We start from the raw sequence: 21558 nt of genomic DNA on the forward strand, positions 1-21558 counted from the left end.
TGGTAGCCATCAGCAATCCACTTCTTACAATTCTTAACCCAATAGCCCTTCTTGAAGCAATGATTGCAGCAGTCCTCTTTTCTTGAATCTTTGTTACCCGGACTGAAATTACTTTCCCTCTTCTGTCAGTCCTTCTTGACCTAAAGTGTCTCCTGGGAATTTTCTTTGTAGGGTTTTTTCTTGCAATTCCTCCCGAACATGCACAACTGGCTAGTGAGTTCCTCAATAGATTTGACATAGTCCTTTGTCAACAGCATGCAACTTGATTTGAAAGTCTCAAATGTGCTCGGCAAAATGTGCAAAATTTTACTCATTAAAATCATCTCTGGCGTGACGTTCTCACCCTTTATCTTTAAACCATTATTTGTCTCGTTCCACAGGCTCTTTAACTTTGCGATGTGTGTTGATACATCCTCTCCTGATGTCCAAACAAAAGCAAAGAAATCAGTGCAAATTTGAAATAATTGGTCCTTACTTGATGCTTCGAAGAGTTGTTTCAATGCCACCCAAGTCTCATACGCAGTTTCCTTGTCCATAATTTTTTGATAGACCTCATCTGTCACTGAGCTTGCAATCATTGACTTAGCATAGTTGTTTGCCTTACGGTACAAATCAGACTTTATCTTGTGTTCCTTGATTTGTTTATCCGTCCCATCTTCAGCCAACGCACCTGGTTTCTCAAATTTGTTTCAATGATGTAAAGAGCACCTTCATGGTAATCAAGCAAATCACAAACTTTCCTCTTCCACAGTGCCCAGTCTCTCTCACCGGCCACTGGCTTGATATGTTTTGCTAAATCCATATTTTTCACTTTTGACGAGCCCATAACCTAATGTAACTCAATTATTCTTCCTAATTATACACGATGTTGTTGTGTCCTTTAACTTATTTATTCATCTGCACTGGTAACTTATCAACAAATTTTTACCCTTGACAACCCTTTGCTTATTTATAAACTTCAACACGTTCATTTGAACATCTCTAGTGTGGAATTCTTTAGAAGTTGGAAGAGGCAAAATACTCTGACATGGTGAAAGGGAGAAGTTTTCTCGGTCAATTTGGATGATAGCTCTTTTTCTGGACGCTTTCAAACATATTTTCCTTCCGTTCAACGTTATGAAACAATTGCCGTGATGTACTGCAGTAAGCTTGGTTCCTAGTTCAATACAAAGTTCATTAGTGCAGGCCCGCATCTAACAAAGTTCAGTGACAACAAAGTAAACTTCCGGCCCTCTCAACTTCATTACCTATGTATAGGCTCCGCTTTACTCAAAAAACTTGCGGTTTGTTTCGGTTTATTTTCACTGGTGTAATAATATATATATACAGGTATTTTGATGCTTAGTCTTACACAAGCAATCGAATAACTTTTACAAATATACATGTAAGCAATGCTTTGCAATTTTTTATCTGTCTTGCCTATGATTTTTTAAATTTGTCATTTCCTCTGATTAAAGAAAGTACATACTACCAAAACTTAATATTTCTGTGCTGTTTTCTTACTACAATCGGAAAGAGACAGTAATTTTTGAAGAATGCAAACGCACAAGCTATCAAAACATCCACCATTAACTTTATCAAAACTTTTATCAGAAAAAGTCTTTAAGAATCTTTTCCTGTTTCAAATTCAAGGATTTCATATGCAAGCCGGCACAAGCAAACTTCTGCCCCATTTACTAGGTATGGTATTTTCTTTTCACATTGATTTTTTTATGGCCTGGTAGAATGTGCAAGGTATTGTAACTACAATGCATTAGTCTAGTTACTGTGAGAGCAACGCACATGCTGTCCCATGGCTTATAGAAAGTGTTAAGCAATGCTGAACCAATGCTAATACCACTTGGAATGAAATTTAATCCTTGTTATCATTCTGTAATTGTATAATGTAATATTAAATAACCAAACGAGTGATTAACAATGAAATTTTCAAGTGATGACGATGGAATAGACAGTAAACTTCTTGGCATGATAACACAGCAGCCCAGGGATTGCTCTGAATGCTCCTCCTGTCCTCAGAACAATTTTTATGGAGGCCCATGCACAGTACATTTTGTTATTTTATCACATGCATTGTTGAATGCAGTCAAGTTTTCAAGCTGTGGTTGGGGGTGTGTCTGGCATTGTTTTTTTGCATGCAGTGCTGATTGTATTGTCAGTTTGGCCCATTTAGCTTAGATCTTGAGCTCTATTGGAGCTGCCCCTACCACTGTATATGTACGAGCGTGCTGCGCCCGCTCCCAGCGGGCTTCTCCCGCTCTTTTCAATGCAGGTCCACAGAGGGATAGTCGCTTTTCTAATTTTAAAATGTAGAAAAAAAAAAGGCAGGGTCTTATGTACAAATTTAATTGGAATTTTCGTGTACAAATTGAGGTCAGAGGACCTCTTTAAACACAACATTGGAAGTAATTACACTATCCTCTGTTAAACGCACATGATGACTCATACTTACGTATCAACAGGAGACTTGAATGTGGAATCAGCCGCATTTTGATAAAAGTTATTTAAAGAATGCGATATTCACCTAACTTGACTAATACCTTTAACTTAATAGACATTTCATTGACTTTTCCGCATGCATGCAAAATATTTTCTAGCAAGTAGTTCGCACCTATTTGTTTTACATGACTTTGCTTAGTTTTTACCTCTAAGTCTGTTTTAGTGATAGTATTTTAAGTTATATAATCACCCCTGCAGTTATTTGCAAGCTTTTAGTAACTTACCTCCCCAGCATAACCATTCAATGACCTCAGAAGCATTTATGTGGAGTATTAGTATGTGTTCTTTAAATTTAATTGAGCCTGTGGAAGTCTGTCTTTCTTTTAGATCATGCATAACCAGTTGTTCTTGCATATTAATATTTCTTGATGGATTTTGGCAGTGTACCTCTGTTTAGTTTGATTACATGGAAAATATTTTTCTTTTTCAGGCCTAGGGGTAGGGGACGTGGTGTACCTTTCCATCCTCGCCCTTCTGTAGAGGATGTTTATTCTCACAGGGGCCACACTCCCCGGGAAATGCTCAGTTATGACTTGGAAGAAGAAGAAGAGGGTGATTATGTGACACAAAACTCATTCACACCTGGCATGTTCAACCCATACAGGGGAGGAGCTTATGATATGCACAATGCTTTTCTCATGAATGGAGTGTCTGTGAAAGGACGTGGCCGTAATTTTTCCCTGGGGCGCGGAGTTATGGCTCCCAGGTATTGTGAATGATTTCTTAAATATGAAAACATTGGGCTCTATTATCATTGCAAACCAGAGTTTTGCTACTATGGTAAATTAACCAAATTGCTATAATGCAAGATTTTTAATGCTTTAAAATTGTGAATTTAAGTATTAGTCCTAACAAAAATGAAATAAGGTACTATGAAGTTTGATGGGTGTGCAATGGTATGCATAAATTATATTGCAAATTGAAATTTTGTCCTTTTAACCTGCACCATTACATCTTGGAACTTTTTAATGTTTCCATGCTCTAGCTATATCATAGCAGTTAATTCGTTTTTTTTCCTTCCAATAGGAGAGAAGCAGTGGCGAGGCATGCACGAAGATCTGTGTATGACTTGGAGTATGAGGAAGATGAAGCGGTATGATTTTTATTTTCACTTCTTTAAGGTTTCTTGCTTAGTGCAGTTTTTCATGTGATTGCAATGTGATCAGCACTATGGCAAAGACGAGATCCAAAAAATATGGAAGAAATATCATATTATTATGACCCAAGGAAAATCTGGGGGGAAATTTGAAGGAGCTCAGAAATTTTCAGCCATACATGGTTATACATAACGACATCTTTGCAAAGCATATTTTCAATCCTTTTGTCTAATTATTAAATCCAATTGTTTCCCAAAATAGTGTATTTTAGTGATTACAAGTGAGCCCTAATGTGGAAAACTTTAACAGAAGGGATCAGGGACTTTCTGGAGTAACAGTTTTTTTGTGTCTTGGATTACTTTGTAGTGAACAATTTTTAAACTATACAATCGGCTTTATACCCCTGTATGACTGCATGTGTGCTATCAAGAAAATTGCGGCACATCAATTTTCTCTGCAACTCTCCCTTTTTTTCCTAGGAAAAATTGTCACTCTTTGTAGAGTAACGCTAGTAGCTATTCAAGTTTCGATGTTTATTTATTTGAGCAAAAATCTCCTGAGGTACATTATGAGGCATTTTTGGGCAGTGTACTGCAGTGCAATACAGTGGAACCTCGATCTGTCGTTTTTCAGGGGGATGGATGAAAAGAACGATGAATGCGGGAAAACGATCAATGCGGGAATGGTTGTCCGGGTTGCCTATGTCCCAGGATCAGCAGGATTTTTGCGAATTATGACATTCGTTAATGGATTCAAACGACATTTCAGCTGATTACAGGAATATTATTACACTATCGAAACACTTAGGTCATATTGTTGATTCGACTTATCTACGTCGTTATTAGCCGTAAACAACACGTTGTAAACACTTCGTCTCATTTTCGTCAAACGATAGATGCGGGAAAATTATACGACGGGACCGCGATCGTCAAACGATAAATGCGGGAAAACGATACTTCGGGGAACGATAGATGCGGGAAAAAATTACATTGTCTTTATGGAACTTAATTCGGGACCAGGAGCGGCGAACGATGAATGCGGGAACAATAAATCGGGGTTCCACTGTAGTATTTTCCCTTGCCTGATAGGTGTGGGCCTAGAATAGAAAACGCATGCTGTTGTGGCTATCTTGGAATAACCAGAAAATTAATTACACACATCAAAGAATGTATGTACCTACTCCTCTTTGGATGACTGCTGAATTCAAACAAACTGGTTATTTTAATGACTATTGTTGCCCTTGTTTAAATGACATGACGTAAATCCAAATAGCAAATGTCAGTAAAGCATTCAAATTAATAGATAGTACTTCCTTAGTTCTTGATTAAAATTTTTCACTAAAGAGTATTTTTGTCATATTGAATGTTTGCTAGGCGTATTCCGAGTGTAGCTCTTGCTTTGAACATATTGATAAATCTTTGTTTTGATCAATCAATGTCAGTTAGTTCCATAGGAAAGATGCTTTTCCCTTTCAAAGTTTGGCAATTAAATGTCAAGGCGCCAATTTGTTTCTCGCAGCCATAGCTAGTGAATAACGCATTTAATCAGGTATTAATATATGTGGTAATCAATTTCTTGTGGTTCCTTAAATCATGACAATGGCAATTATTTTTTCTAGGCTAATTATAGCATTGGAAAATGTTGCTACTGCAATGATCCTTCTACCCTCACCTGTGGAGTATGTGGTGCATGGTATTGCTCTCCTGAATGCCAAAAAGAGGACTGGCCATACCATAGGGGAATCTGTGACTGCTTGTGAGTAAAATATTTGGTACTAAGGCTGAAACCCTAAATCTCACTTTTTATGCTCATTTCTACTCTCAGGATACCAGTTTCCTAGTATTATTTTTCTTTGATTCAGCTGCTATAAGGTTACTAAGGAGAAAACATTGTTGATTGCTATTTTCTAGTCGCTCCTAAAGGCCTGTTTACACGGTACATTAACCCTTACAAGTTAATGTCTAAATGCTTAAATGCATGAATGAACACGAAAATGCTCAGTGTTATCACCCAACTTGGGCTAATGCATGTACAGAAAATAGAACCTATTCTAATTAGGTTCATGTTCCATTCATTTGTACGCGTTCTGTTCTGGTCCACAAAAGTCATTCATGCAAACAGATATTAACTCGTATGTGTAAATGTAACATGTAAATAGGTGTTAAAGAAACAGAAACATCCTCAGCAAATTTCATTGAAATCTTCTGGTGGTGGGTTTAGAATTGTGTGTTTTGATTTTGAAGTATATAATGGAGTATCAACATCACAAAAGGCAATCGAAAAAGGAAATATCTCCTTAAGTAACAGAGTTTTCAAAAACGTGCTATTCGTATGAGGTGGGGTCCGTATGGGGTAATAACCTTTCAAAAGTGGATGCTTTCAAAAAAAGATGCAATGGAAGCTCAACATATTAATCAGTAGAAGGCAATACAGCTATATTATTAAAAAAGTTTCTGTTGTCTATTGTTGACCAATTGTAACAACTGAAAAAATAACAGGTTGTAGATTATCTACGTAACCCTACCCACTTCCAACATTCCCAATGAACTTCATACTTGTGTTTGGGTGTCCCTCACTTTGCCTTTAATACATTTTTGAATTATATTTTGCATCAATTGGTTGGCTAGTAATAATAATATTGACATTTTTGTAATTTGTGCAGCATAAGAATCGCCTTTTTGTCGGGACCAGCGATTTGCTTTGTAATAATATTGTTCGTATTAACGAGAGTCTAGTTGTAACTAGAAAACTTGGTGCCAATCAATTACAGCTGAAAAAACTAGAATACCTTCAAAAATGCCGTGTTTGGTCTCATTCTTTTTAAAATCTCATGCATGTCATCCAATGGCCGAAGTTATCTAGACCCAGAAAGTCACTCACCTAGCATTTGTCCTCCAGAAATAGAGAATTGAAGCAGGTAGGCCGAAAAAGGTCAGTTGGTGAGACGGGGTAGGCATGAATTACGCTTCAATAGTTCTCATACAAATTGATATTTTCCTTCAACGGCAATGATTTATAGTCTGTGTGATCTTGGAAACTAAAAAATGTCAGTGGCAGCAGGGGCTGATGGATGGCCGAGGGTGGCTTTCTTAAATCTTCGATGTAGTAACTTTTGGCATGGTTATTATCCGACGACCCTGAGATTCCCCTGATGATTGTTCAATCTCTGGAGAAGAGTAACACAATGCGTCTATCATATTTTGCCTTAAAATTCTCCATGGCTGAAATTCTGTTGCACAGCCCTTACAAGAGATGGAGAGACAAGTGTCCGTTTGCATCAGTGCATGCAAAGACAGGATCAAATCTCTTTCCACTCTGTCTTATGGGACACTGCATTCACTTAAGCAGTAACTAAAAATTTCAATTCTAGATCCGATGTCTTCAGCAAATTTGAATCTGAAGTATCTGGTGAAGGGCAATATCCACACAAATATGGATCCGATCTGACCATTCCTAATTACTATTACTATTTTTTAAATGGTCCTCAGTTGTCTTTATGATGAATTATTCCTTCTATTTTCAGCCACTTTTCCAGATTTGTATTTCTGCTTTTTTTTAAGCTATAGCTTCTCTTTGGATTGCAATCTTCATTTTTCTTTACAGCAAGAAAGCCATGAACCTTGGAGAAGAAAGTCAATGCAAGGATGTAAATGACCCCAAAGCCATATGTAATGGAGGTGAACCAGAAATCATGAAGACTCCACCAGGAAAGGCTCAGGTAGAAAATAGGGAGAATCGCTCCACAGCACCTAAATCTTCTCCGAAAGGTGCTATCCAGTGTGAGTCTCGGCATGAAGAGTATGACAAGGCAAAAGCAGAAAAGAGTTCTCCTGGGTATTCGGGGGGGTACAGGGGGAATAGGGCCACTCATGACAAGATCTCGGATGACACCTCGGGTTCCTCATTCAAGGGGAAACCTTCGGACGTGGGTGGTAGGGAGAGCCAGGATCACCACAGAGGCAGGGACGAGTGGGAGAAGAAGAAAGAATCATACGAGGAGCACTCGCACCAGGAGAGGAGGGATTATGGAGGTGGTGGTGACCAGAGGGGTGGCCGAGGGGGAGGAGACAGGGGCCGGGGCAGGTTTGGCGATGGGAATCGTGGGAGAACTGATGGGCATGGGGACCGGGGTAGGTCGGGTGAAGGGGGGGATGGGTACCGTGGGAGAATGGATGGTAGTGGGGATGGGCGGCAGAGGGAGTCAGGGGGAAGCTACCGTGGGGGTAGGGGTGAGGACAGGGGGAGGGGTGGACGAGGTGGAAGGGGTGGGCGAGGAGGAGGAGGTGGTTTCCAGGGCCAAGGAGGCGGATGGGGACGTGACAGAGAGCAGTCCCAAGTCCAGAGACCCAAGGTGACAGAAGACGAGGAGGACTGGGAATCTAGTCCGGTGAGTAATATCTTGTTTGCTAAATATAGGACGGGAGAAGGAATTAACGGAGTGCACAGTGACACAAAATTGAGCTGGTTCTAATACAGAAATTTGGGTGGGTTACTGGCAAGCCTGTCATTGATAGTGGCTTGGAAGCTTTTTCATGAAATTCTTTGACAGTAGTGCATTTTCGTAGTATATTCTATGAGAACTATTTGGTAGTTCTGCATTTTCTGATTTTTTGCTCGGAAATAACTATGATTCATTCACATACATACGAGATGTGGATCAACTTCCCTGTCTTTAATCATCAAATGTGATCGATTGGAATATGCTCTGACAACAGGCTCAATCCATAGAATTTCATGGCACAATGTAGGGTTATGTTCCCACTATATGCTAATAAGATGGCAATGTGACAGAGGGTTTCCCTGAAAGCCATTTATGTTTCAGTGATGGAACTAGCTCCATTTCCGGTAACACTATTCACTGTGCAGTTTGAACTCTTCCTCTATATTTGGTATCGAATATGGACATGGGCTTTAAATATTAACCAGATATTACTAGCCAGATGCGTAATCTTAATAGAGTCACCCACATATGCACGTGAAGTGCATAATTCCTAGAGAGAGAATTGTTTGACATAAGCCTTGTGCTGCCCCAGGTATCAGTGGCTTCACACATGTCCCCTTACTGTCAGATTAGTTTCCATGCAAGTCATCAAGTGCTAGCAGTGCATTCATCCAGCTGTCACGTATGTAAAACTTGGGTTGACATGGTTGTAAGGTAACTTGATGGGTTATATTTGTAAACTTTCTTATTAAGTGGACAACAAGGGGAGGTATAGTCAGTACGGGAGAGGTGGGAAGATGCCCGGGGCTGGCTTTGTTATTCAAATCTCAAGGGGTTTTCCTTGAATAATCACCATAGTGAATGGCCTAACCCACAAAGTTCTGGCTAAAGGGTCAGTACTGTGGAGCTATGTGGGACAAACATGCCACACTGCATGCAAACTTACTGACAATAAAACTTACTATTCCATTGCCTTGGTTTGCCTTCTTTTACTTTTATGATTATTAAAATTCTTTGTGGTATAATTTCTTTAATATTTTTTGGCCAATTCAAAATATGAATAAAACTTATAAAATACCACATTATTTCTAAAATGGCAGTATCCAGAAATCTGTTAAAACTGGAGCCTTGAAAACTTTTGAAATATATCTTAATGTTGTATTTCGACTTTTATAGTCACCCAAGATTTCAATATTTAATGTTTTTTGTTGAACATACCTCTGAGAAATACTATGTTAACTGACTTGTTTCTGGTGTTAAGACCAGAGGCAAGTCAGTTAACATGGTGGTGATGTAAGAAGCTGCAAGAAGCTCATGTTGGTGCCCCTTTTACCTCTTTAGGAAGAGCGGACCACATACTGTGCAACCTCGATAAAACGTGACCCCACAGTGCTCTAATGAACACTCGCTAAAGCAAATTGTCGCTTTACCGGAGGTGGAGCAAATAATGGCCAATAAACCTATTGTCAACACATTTATAGGAACAGGATTGGTGTGGTGACGGAGACATTTCATTCCAATAAACTTAACCATAAATCCAGATGAAAGGAGATTTTTTTTGCATCACTTAATTTCCTTACCTTAATAACTAAGCAGCCATTCAATGTTTGAGTGCCGCACTGAATAGAAATCATGCAAAGCATTGCTTTGTCAATACTATCCCAATGCACCGCCGATGAAGCCAAATGCACTAAGTGCATTTACATGATCATTCTATTATTTTGGTATTTCCCTCTGAAAATTCAAAAATTACTGATAAAACTGTATCAAGGTAATTTAGTACAGTACACTCCCGATTATCCAGTCTAATAAAGGAGAGAGACGGCAGGAATAATCGGAAAACACGGATAATCCAAAATTTCTCTTAAATTTTTTGTAATGTTCAAAATTTACGTAAAACAAACAATATATTATTATTTAAGCAGTTATTCTTTTATTAAAGAGTGCTTCCCAGACTCATTGAGAGTTTTCTTCACCAGTTTGCGATCTTTTTAGCGGCGATAACATGGTTGCACTCGTATTATTAATGCTCCATGTTAGGCCTGGTTTCGAAAACCACACATTCGTGGCTGTGTGATCATGGATACAGAAAAGTGGTTTGCACAAATGCTTCAAAACCACTGCTCGACATCCAACTCACCGCGCCACAAGGTCACATCTCGCACAAGTTACCGGGTTGCACTGCTGTTATTCAAATTCAAAAGACAATTATTTGTGGTCAAGGACTACGGTCGTACGCTGTGAGGCTTGGACAATAGGCACACGGTGCTCCTGTGAATGCAGCTAGCGCGTGATCGCTTCCATTTTACGAAGGGGATTCTAACGCAAATAATAAGCCTGGTGTATCCTGGAATTAATGCCGTGATTCCGATGATTTTTCGTCCGAGTTTTTTTTAAAAAGATCGTGGAAAAAATTGAGCGAGCGTGAAAATCATACACGGATAATCCGCAACCCGGATAAACCGCAGCCGGACAATCGGGAGTCTGCTGTACCTCAAATACTTCCATTGGTGTATACTTATTTTTTTCTGTGCTTTTATGCAGAAGTTATGTGAAGTAACGCGTCGCATTTGTTTCTGCAGACAAAAACGGAGGGAGATATTAGAACGCTCCTTGGAAGAATTTTTCTATCATCCAATGTAATATCTTCATTATACACGTTAAAAAAATCTGCTAGGCATGCATAATGATGTCATTAACGTTCCTGTTAATTAAAAAAAAAGTTGTATTATGAGTGTTAAGCCTGCGACGTCGTTGAAATCATATGCTGAGCCTATCCACGGCACTGCAATGAAAACAATTTGAATTAAAATTGGTGCATAAGAAAAGAAATTAACTTGATATTATTTCACAAAAAATATAATGCAGATATTAGCTGATGTCCCTATAGTAAAAAATAGCAAGCTGCAAGAAACTGCAACTAATATAACATGCATGGGTAATACAGTAATTCTCTCAACTATACGAAGTCAGTGGGACTGGGAAGTAGGCACTTCGTAATATGTATCGAGTTTTGTAATTTCAAAAGTTTTTAATGTGTCATGATAAAATGTGTGCTTTTGTTCCCACTTTCCTTTTTCTGTTTTTAGTGGCCTTGTTCAATTTTTTTTGTGGCTATTTAAGATTATTTAAAATTATCTTTCTCATTGATTTTATGCTGTGAAAGATCATTATAAATCACACGACCCTAAACTTCCCATTCTTTATTGTTAAATATCAACTATCTTAGCTCTAAAGAAATTCCTAACCATTTTAGAAAATGTAATCAAATAACATCTTTAAAATTTTTGCATAAGTATTGTAGCTAAGAATTTTGTGGTCAGTAGCAAATAGCAACTATTATCAACGCATGAGATAGATATTTGTTTCCAACGCCTACGAAATCGTAACGGTAGCCCGCCTAGCCACCATTTTTGATGCCCTCTATCGCTCAGTGGCTAGAAAAAAAAATAGCCCGTTTCCTAAATTTACCATCGTAGGTTAATATTTGTAGTTTCTTCCGTATGGTCAGGTGAATGCACAATCTTTTTAATTAGTTATTTTCATTGTGACTCAGTTACGATCTAAAAATGAATTTTGGCAATTGGTATTATACTTTTATTGCATCAAAATATTAGCAATGTCCACGTAATTCAAAAAAGAATGAGACCAAACTCGATGTATTTGCTAACGTATTTGAATAAATAAAAGATCGTACATAGCACTTTACCACATAATGTTTTACTGCTTACAACGAGTTTCGGCTCACTGAGCCATCATCTAGTACAAGACACTGCAAAACATTTGAAAATCACTTTTATACCCTTGAGAAAGGGGTTGGGGAGGATTTGATATCTTTGAAGAAGGGAATGGGAACACCCTCTTCAAAGATGCTTCTCGGCAGTTGATGCGGCATTTTTTCCAAAAACAGTATATCAGGTTATTATCAGTAATGAATTTACGAGGATATTTTGTTTCTCCCTATTAGAAATCCGAATTCATCTGCTCATCTGGCGCTACGCTACTTAGAAATAAGTGTGTAAGTTGCCTTCTCCTTATGACAAAAAATTTCATGGTGCAGTCATATGGTCATGCTTCACCCTTCAAAGTATGCTCTGTGTACGCCATATTCAATAGCATCAGTTCTGAACTTCACCTCGTACAAGTGGATCCGTACTTTACATGGTGGGTTGACTTCAAACCAGCGAGTGTTTTCTGTGTGGGTTTAATATAGTTAGGTTTCATTTTTATTAGTTTTATTTTTTTGTCTTCGGACCATGGCCCTGCTGAAGAAGCAAGGGAGAACTTTAAAAGATGGACTGAAAATAATTGAAGATGAGAAAGAAAAGCATCTGGGCTAGAAGGGCGTGAATATTGCATAACGCATCGAGTTATCTGCTAGCACATGACGGTGGGTTGAATTAAAAAAGAAGTGGGATGAAGCCAAGGATAAGGTGTACGTGCCGCTGACGATTAATGGAACATGGTTTATGCGTTACACAATGCCTCAATTATATCAAAAATATATTTATTAGACAGGAACATTTTTAATAATAGACTATTTTTGGCCTTTGTGATCCATCTCACAACCAATTACTGCGCCAGTGAAAGCGGTTATTTTAGGCGTAACATGCACATTGTTCTCATAAATGTGTGTACTTAAAATGGCATTTGATGGATAAGAATTTTGACATCGGACAGAAATCCATAATAGCAGTGCAAATGCCAAGCGGAGTGCAAACATTTTTTAATGAGGTGGCGTGTTCCTTTAGTATATTTGATAAATAAATTAGTTGAATCAACAGTATGAACTTAGTGTTTCGATAAATTACTAATATTCCTGTGATCTGCTAAAATCTTGTTTGAATCCTTTCACGAATATCATAATTACTCGCAAAAAAATCCTGTTTCCTGGGACATGAGCAACCTAGCCAAACATTCCCAAATTTATCGTTTTCCTAGATTCATAATTTTTTCGTCCATCTCCCTGAAAAATGATAGATTGAGGTTCCTCTGTATTTTTTAATGGAAGTCTTCAGAGAGATTAGAGACAATTTTATAATCGCAGTACCTCATACATGGTAGGTATCAACGGCATTGATGATGATGGAGAAGTTTTCAAATGAATCATTGGCAGAGAGGTAGAATGAGCACCTTACCCGGACAGAAACCCAAGAAGAATTTATTTTGATCATTATTTAGTTTTTTCTTTCTCCCTTCCACGATAGTATTTATTTCTGTTTATTGCCTATTTCTAGTGCTAAAACTAAAAAAATCTTTTTTCTATATCAATGTTACATACAGTAGACTCTCGTTAATACGAACAACGTTGTTACGAAGTTCTCGTTATTACGAATCACACCGTTGGTCCCGTCGAAAAGGCCTATCCAAGCTATAGTAAAAGAAACGTTATTACGAAATTTTCGTTTTTACGAAATTACGAACCTATGTCCCGGTCCCGGCGGTTACAATATGAGCTTTATTACGAAGTTGCACGCACAAGTCACGGTATTTAGGTGGATATTCACTACACTTAAGTTTCAATAATTGCGCCACGTTTAAGTTATTCTCGTTTACTGTGCCTAAGAGCGTCAATTATGGTTCTTTATTTAGTTTACACGCAACATCATATAACTAGCTTCATTCCTGTGTAGTCAGGGTGCCCTACTCATAACCGTTCGTAAATAGGATGTACAGTCAGACATCTTCCTATGCACATTCGATTTACGAATTTTCAGAGATACGAGCATTCAAAATTTTCAAATTTCACATTTGGCGCCTTTCGATTTGGCCGATACTACGCGGTGTGGCGCTGGGAAACTCTCACTGTGATCATGATCTGAATAAGGTATCAATGAAAATGGTGTGAATTTAGGAACTGTTCAACGTTTCGCCCGTTCTTCGTCACTGCGGGGAGCTATTTTTTCGGCTCCGAATGCATCGCAGGCCCCGCTAGATCAGTTCGCCACAAGCGTGAGTAAGCGCATACGTGTAATGCAGTGTTGCATCCCGCAGGATAACCTTACTCTGCGATAAATTACATACAGTCCGGCTGGCGAGGGTTGTCCGATTACGGCACAATAGGATGGGCGGATAATCCTGCGCCAGCACGGTTTAAAGCCAACCGCTGTCCCCCAAACGCACCTCACACCCTCTCCTAGTCATACAACGTTGTCAAATGCATAAACGAACACCGAAATAAGCCTGATCCACCAAAATAAGCCCATTCTTCGAATCACAGAACAAGTGATTATTCCTCTAGGTCCTTCACGCTCGTCGTCCCTTCCGGATCTTTTCTTCACGGAACACTTTGTAAGCGTTTCCCTTTCTTACCTGGCAGCCTTGCCCCCTCCCCGGACCTAGACCATTTTGTCTGTAATTGGACAACTCTCGGTGGCCGGACTGTAATTTTATCAACCTAGGAACAAGGTCTGAATATCGGAGTTCATGTATTCGGGAAGATATCAACCCTCGATTGCGTCATGGCGCAGTATTCTGGTGAAAAACTGAAACGCATTTTCCTGTCTATATAGATTTCCGCGTAATTTAATCGCGTTTATAATACACTATTCCTTTCGACAATTCCTAAAAGAAACGTTCTTACGAACTTCGTTATTACAAACCTCCGATTTTTCGGTCCCGTGAACTTCGTAATAACGAGAGTCTACTGTAATTTGAAATATGGTGAAGAATGAAATCTGAAAATTAAAAAAGGGCAACGTCTTGAGGTATAATTGTCAAGAGGTCAACGTAAACCAACATTGCAAAATTTTAAATCTACCCGATATTTAGAAAATAATCAGCCCAAAAAACACAACGTATTTCTGCCACATTTAAGTTTTTTAACCATGTTGGTAGTAGGTTGACAAAACTAAAAAATAAGCTCATAATTTTAGATTGACGTCAGGTTTTGGCTCAATCTTTTCTAATATTAAGCAGATTGCTAATTTTTAATGCTATGAGCATAAAACCGTCAATTTAAAAAAGTAGGTGTTTTGTTTAGTTTTCCGCAATATGCGTCTCATGCTTCTTAACTTGGCTAAAATGATTAGGGTCAACTACGGAATTGACGAGGCAGGTAGCCCGGCTTTATCTTAGCGTGAATGGAATGGGAGGGCATGCTAATCCGCCAAGTCTCACGGGAGTAAGGAGAGACTGAAAATATGTCAAGAAGTGGAAAAACACGTGTCGTAGCCTGTAAAATGAATGTGGATAACTAAGTTTTCCTCATCATTTCCCCAGCAATGAAAAATACTTCTGGCCTCTCTCCAGTTTGAAACTTACCCCAGTTGTTGAATGAAATAAAATTACTTTGTTTTATTCCACACTTTATAATAATAATAAATAATAATAACATAAAGTGTGGAATAAAACAAAGTTATTTTATTTCATTCAATAATGAAGCAATTCCACAAAATAACGCCTGAGACCGTGTCCTATATTACCCTAGTTGTCGTTAGAGATGAACCATGCACTTCTTCACAGTCAGAGGACATTCCAAGTGGGTGTGGTAAATGAGAGTGGGATGAATGCTGCCTGGTTGAGGAGGTGGGGTCAGGATAGAGAGAGGTGCAGCGGGTGGGAGGAAGAGGGGTTGGTAAAGGGCCTTTAGCCTTGCTTGAGACTACGTTTGGGGGCAGTGTTTTTTTACAATGCATTCAAGCTCCATCAATGAGGATGGGTGGGAAATGCCAGGGTAGGGAAGAAATGCAAGTGGAGGAAGGTTTGGGATGCGTAAGTTGGGTGCAAGGAAGATCACCAAAAGGTGGTAGGAGAGAGTGAACAAAGGTTTTGGAAAGAAAGATTTCTCAGTATGGGAGAATGGATAGGAGTGCTATAAGAAAGTTCATGGCTAGAGTTGGAAGGGCCTCTTCATTACGAGTAGCCTGCAAAATTAATTGGTGGTCAACAGAGCCCAATATTTAAGACACTCCTCCTCACTTTCATCTTTGTTATCACTGCTGTCATGTCTAGTCCAGGCCGCTGCTTCTACTTTACTGTTTGCTGCTTAGACACAGACTGAAGCCCTTCGCAAATTCTCTTATGAATTTAGTTCTAGCCCATACCTTACAATTCAGCGCTTCCAAGACAAAAGACAGGCAGACATCTCCTCGCTCGTGGGTAATTAGCAAAGTAAGTATGTGAAAACTTAATAATAATAATAATAATATTTATTTATCACCGTTGGCAAAATACAATGCATGGCTGCGTCAAGATTTGCATTAAAAAAAAGATGCAATATAAAAGTACAAAAGACATTAGGAGATGCGTTTACCATAAGCATATATATATACAATAAAAATACAGAAAAGGGAAAAACAGCACAAAAATATATTTCAATATCACATGTCTTTATGAGAGTCTTCAAGGTATTCAGAGACACTGTAGTAGCACTTTCTGAATAGAATATTTTTAACCCTCCACTTAAACACGGCAGGTGAAGAGAGGGATTTAATTTCCTCAGGGATGTGATTAAAAATTGTGGAGGCAGAGTGGTAGGGGCCTTTCAGGCAGAGAGAACTTGAGTATTGTTGAGTGTATATTATTTCTAGAGCGGGTAGAGTAATTGTGGTAAGAGGCATTAGCAGGAAATTTGTCCCGGTTGGAGTGTATGAAGCAAGCACATGTCAAAATATATAAAGAAGGGAGTGTGAGAATTTTTGCATTGGAAAAAAGAGGTTTACTGGGGGTACGTATAGAGACTTGAAACATTGCCTTGATGGCTTTACTACATCTTCCCATCTGGTCGTTGACAACTGCAGTATTTTCCCAGACCTTTCTGCCAAACCGAATTTGATGTTTTCTCTAAAATGAAACTTTAAAATGAAAAATATTTCCTGTATCATTGAGTGACTTAATTCTCTTCCTTCCTCTATAGTATTTCCAACTGTAGATGTGAAAAGTGGTGTGACGAGGTCGCTTATTTACCAGCAAGAATGTTGAAATTTGAGCAATTTTATGGTCTTGCAGCATTTTCTTTGTATGATTCAATTACGTAGGGTTTAAGTAGGAGTGTAAGAAATACCCCACGCAACCTTCCTCACATGTTAAACTGCAAGGTATTGTCGATGCGATGTTTACGAGTATGCACATAAATAGGGAAATTGTGTCAGCTGCAATATTTTTACTGAAATCTTACTGCTTCTCTATGCCTACCATAAGTTTTTTAGGCGAACCCTTTCCCTACAAAGTTGCACTATCATTAAGATTTTACACTTTGATTCACCACAGTCGGGAGCACTGATTTTTTTTGCTGTTTTCGCCGTAGTAACTAGTTTTTTTGACAAGTTTTTTGCCATAGTTCGTAAGAATGAATTCCATTTGCTGGGGACCAAGCCCAATGTTCGTAATTTCAAAACATTTCTTATTATCAAAACTTCGCATTATCGAATAGCATCATTTTTTTTGTTGGGACCACAATGTCACTTTGTATCATCGAAAATTTCGTAATATCCTGCTTCGTATAATTGAGAGTTTACTGTATTAATGATGGTAAGTAATAAGGGTCGTTAACTCTCAACGATGACTGATAACATGATGAAATATATCACTGTGATGGAGCCTCGGACCCTGGTCCCCACTTTGGGAGTTAACAACGTGTAACGCTGCACTATCACTCCTAGCTGGTAACAAGTTGATTTTGGCCCACTTGGTAATGTATTAAGAATCAGTTCAGGAATTTTGTTGCATTCCATGCTTGTAAACTGTCGGAATAATGTGATCATTGATTCATTCAAAACATTCCTCACCATTTCTTTTTATTACAGGCTGAACCCGCTCCATCCTCGCAGACTACTGCTGGTGTTGAATCAAGAATCACATCTCCTCCCGGACAAGCAGTTGCAGAAAGAAATGTCCCCGCCGTCATGCACAAGTGTGAGGAGACCGTTGATTTACCCCTTGAGAAATTCATTAAGGTAATTTTTTTTTAATTGGTGCTCTTTTGCAACATAGTGAAAAGGCTAATGCAAATTTATCATTTTATGTATTTTACAAGATAGTTAATATTGTAGCAATGTGTGACTAATTTAAGTTTTTATCCGAAAAGCCGTAAAAGTTTGTAATGAGGAGGGCTATTTCTCTCTGAAAGTGTGATCTTCAAAGTTTGCAAGTTTTCTTCTTTGAATAAGTGTAGTCATGTCTGAAGATAATGTACCTTGTCTCTTGAAATACTTGCAAAGTTTATTTATGCAACTTCATTTATTTCTATATTTTTTTAAATACCTTAATTCACTTCTTAGCACTCCCTCACAACTCTGTTGGTCGAACCATTTTGTTTCCCATCTGTCTTCGGTTTCACCACATTTTGAAAGCATTCACTCTTTAACTTCTCTGCACTTGTCGTCAACCAAGCCTTGCTCCCGTAGAGGAACATGCTACATATTTAGCATCTGATAAATTGTTTCCTTACTTCTTTGCTTGCTCTTCTATGCTATTTTCAGCTGTAAGGAAATTCTTCTTTTTGTAGAAAGCTCTCCTCATCTATGCTGTGCTACTGACTATTTCTTGCTCGCCTCGTCTATCTTTAGTTGTTCAGTTTCCTAGGTAACAAAACACTTTCACCCTGTCGAGATTTTGTTCTCCTAGCCTACTCTCTTTTTCTGCATGCTAAGATTTGAGTTTTCTTTTTGCTGAGTTTTAGCTCATACCTGACCATTTTCCTTTCCATATTTGTCATACTCTTTGTCAAATCATTTTCTGTCTCAGTTATGACTGTTATGTCAGCATTAATTGCAAGATTCAGTTTCTTGGTAGTTAATATTTCCAGTACACACACAGTGCTTTCAAATTCCTCAAGCATTAAGAAAAGAAGGTGGCAAACTGCATCACTCTCTTACACTGTTGCTCCCATTACCTTTAATTCCCAGACAAGCTCGTCAAATTTTAGAAAGTGCTCTTTGAGGCTTGAACACATGTCTTATTTCAGTAGTAGCAGTGTCTTCCTCAGTTATAGTTGCAATAAATTTTTTCCTCTAAAAGTTTTCGTGCACACAGCTTTCAAAGGCCAATCATCCTTAATCAATTCAAGATGACATGTGAAAAATGTGGTATATCCCTATAAAATCTATCGAAATACGTATATTAATATTGTCTCTCTGGTATTTTCCACATTACGTAGTAAAATGTATATTGTAAAGTTATATTTATGCATTCTTGATTATCTGTGTTTTTCGATTATTCGGGCCTCACCTAACATAGATATGAAAAACCTGAGATAATTTATGAAGTATGTATGTTTATTTTTTTTTATTCTCTAGGTTACTGTGAATGGTGTCATATCCCATGATTCATATTGGGTTACGTGTGAAGATCTAAACGAGAAAGCCTCGAGCATTTATAAACTGTTATTGGAGGAACAGAAGAAGCCCATTGATAATTCTTACGTGCCGCGCATTGGTTCCTTATGCATCGCTCCTTTTGAGGGCCTTCCGTGAGTACTGTTTGTTTTTTCTTGAATTTTGTTACTCATTACATATTGTTGCAGGGTTCCCACTCAACCGTGAAAACCTTAAAACCGTGAATAAGCCGTTAGTTTCGTCTGCCGTGAAAAAACCTGGAAATAGCCGTGAATTTTGTCGTAAAACCTTAAAAACCTCTCAAACTTGATTGTAGATCTATGATTGACTGATCAAAAGCAAAATCGACATGTCGATCATTATTTCAAGGTCAGTCACTCGCAGACACTGTCCACGCATTTATCTGCACACGTACAGTAAAACCCCGTATTTGCGTTATCGGAATTTACGTTTTCCCGCAAATTGCAAGTTTTTTTCTGGGTCCCGTCATATTTCCTATCTCTCCAATGTAAATAGAACCCTGTATTTACGCCGTGTTTTTTTCGTTTTCCCGCCATGTGCATCACGACGTGCCGACTAAAAAAAATTTTTTTGCGTAGTAAAACAATTAATCGCGCATATCAGCCCTTAAAACTGTCTTTTGGCTTCCTTTCGCGCATTTTTATTTAAAAATCTAAGAGAGAAAGACCGAATGAGAACTATTTTCGGGAAAAATTTGAATGTGGCGGGACAGAACGCCACTAACGTCGGAAAGTTGAACTACGTCCTCTCGTTTTCTGTCAGCGGCGAAAAGATTCACGATATGAAAGTAGGTGTATTGAGCCGTAGCCTACGTTATTCATATATATAACGTAGGCTACGATTGAGCAATCGAGCTATGTATTAATTATAATGCAAGAACTCCTGAAGGAATGTTGACAATAATCATGTAGTCGATAATTTGATACGAGAGTTTGCAAGGGAACCAGACGTGATAAATGCCGGAACGATATAACTTGACCGACATCTGGGATCATTTGCGCTGACTTCATTCAACAGTTGCGTAGCAATTATGGGTTAATTAAATACTTTTTAAAAACTTATTTAAACTTGAATTATCCCATTCAAATAGCAGTGTATCGCAAACTATTGTAAATTTTAAAAATTATGAAGTCCCATGGCAGTTTGTACTACGCACTTGATCGCCGAGGAGTATAGGTCAGATACTCGTGTGTTGCCGATCGGCAACTCGAGTTACCCTCAACTCGTACGGGAAATAGAATTGATCCGGCTTGAACATGGAAATTCGAGGTGAAAAACGGACAATTTTAATTGACGAGAAAATGAAAATTATAGAGATAGTTGATTCCCACACCAGAACCCGCATCGATTCAAACGATGGCGACTCGAATGTTGGGACTTGGCAATGCGTTCGGATTCCCAGTCTCAACATTCAATACCGAGGTGAAAAATCGCGATGCCATTGTAAAATATGCAAACCAGTGCGGACATTTATCAAAAAAAGAGAATATATGCGAAGAATTCCAGCTCCAGATCAAAATCCTGGATACGGCATTGCTTGTGCCCCCCAGAAAGAAATCCTGGATCCGCCCCTGATGGTCATCATTATGTTCGCTTTGTTTTGTGTATTACTCAAGGAGGCTCAATCATTTAATTCAATAAGAATAAATTTGATATAAAAATAAAGAGAATTTTGTAAAGTCTTTGTTATATCTTGTTTTTAATCTAAATTAAGACAAGATATTTTGCCTGTCAGGCCCTCTAGTGCCCCTCCCAGAAAAAAATCCTGGATCTGTCCCTGTCTACATTCATACATATCCCGTTCCGGTCCACAAAAATCATTCATGCAAGCAGAAATTAACTCGTACGTGTTAATGTATCGTGTAAACAGGACCAAAGGCCCTTGAGAAAAAAGTATTTCCCCAAAAGATTGGGAATCGAAGATTCCATGGCATCTATAATGGTTGGTTGGACAGATTCAAAAATAGGTACAGTCTTGTATATAAGATGGTGAGTGGTGAAAGCAAAGATGTTAACATAGAGACAGCAACTCAGTGGAAAGAATCTGAATATATCAGAGTTCTGGAAGGTTACAGCCCAAAAGATGTTTTCATTGCAGACAAAACAGGATTATTTTTTAATTTTTGCTGCCAGCAAAAACACTGTGCTTCAGAGGGAAACAGTGTTATGGCATAATGCTTAGTGAACAATTAAAAAATTAACATTTCCAAAGCCAGTATATGAATAA

General features: G+C 38.4%; 1 protein-coding gene across 1 annotated transcript in view; it reads left to right on the plus strand.

Annotated features, from left to right (window-relative positions):
- LOC124155158 overlaps positions 1-21558 on the plus strand; it is a 61163-nt gene that overhangs the window by 6888 nt on the left and 32717 nt on the right. Inside the window, exons 5-11 of the mRNA XM_046528874.1 lie at positions 1633-1680; positions 2927-3202; positions 3523-3589; positions 5212-5348; positions 7197-7980; positions 17781-17930; positions 19272-19444. Of these exons, the coding sequence (XP_046384830.1) occupies positions 1633-1680; positions 2927-3202; positions 3523-3589; positions 5212-5348; positions 7197-7980; positions 17781-17930; positions 19272-19444 (1635 nt within the window). The remainder of the gene's footprint in view (positions 1-1632; positions 1681-2926; positions 3203-3522; positions 3590-5211; positions 5349-7196; positions 7981-17780; positions 17931-19271; positions 19445-21558) is intronic.

Source organism: Ischnura elegans, chromosome 3, assembly GCF_921293095.1.
Source record: "Ischnura elegans chromosome 3, ioIscEleg1.1, whole genome shotgun sequence".
Lineage (NCBI taxonomy): Eukaryota > Metazoa > Arthropoda > Insecta > Odonata > Coenagrionidae > Ischnura > Ischnura elegans.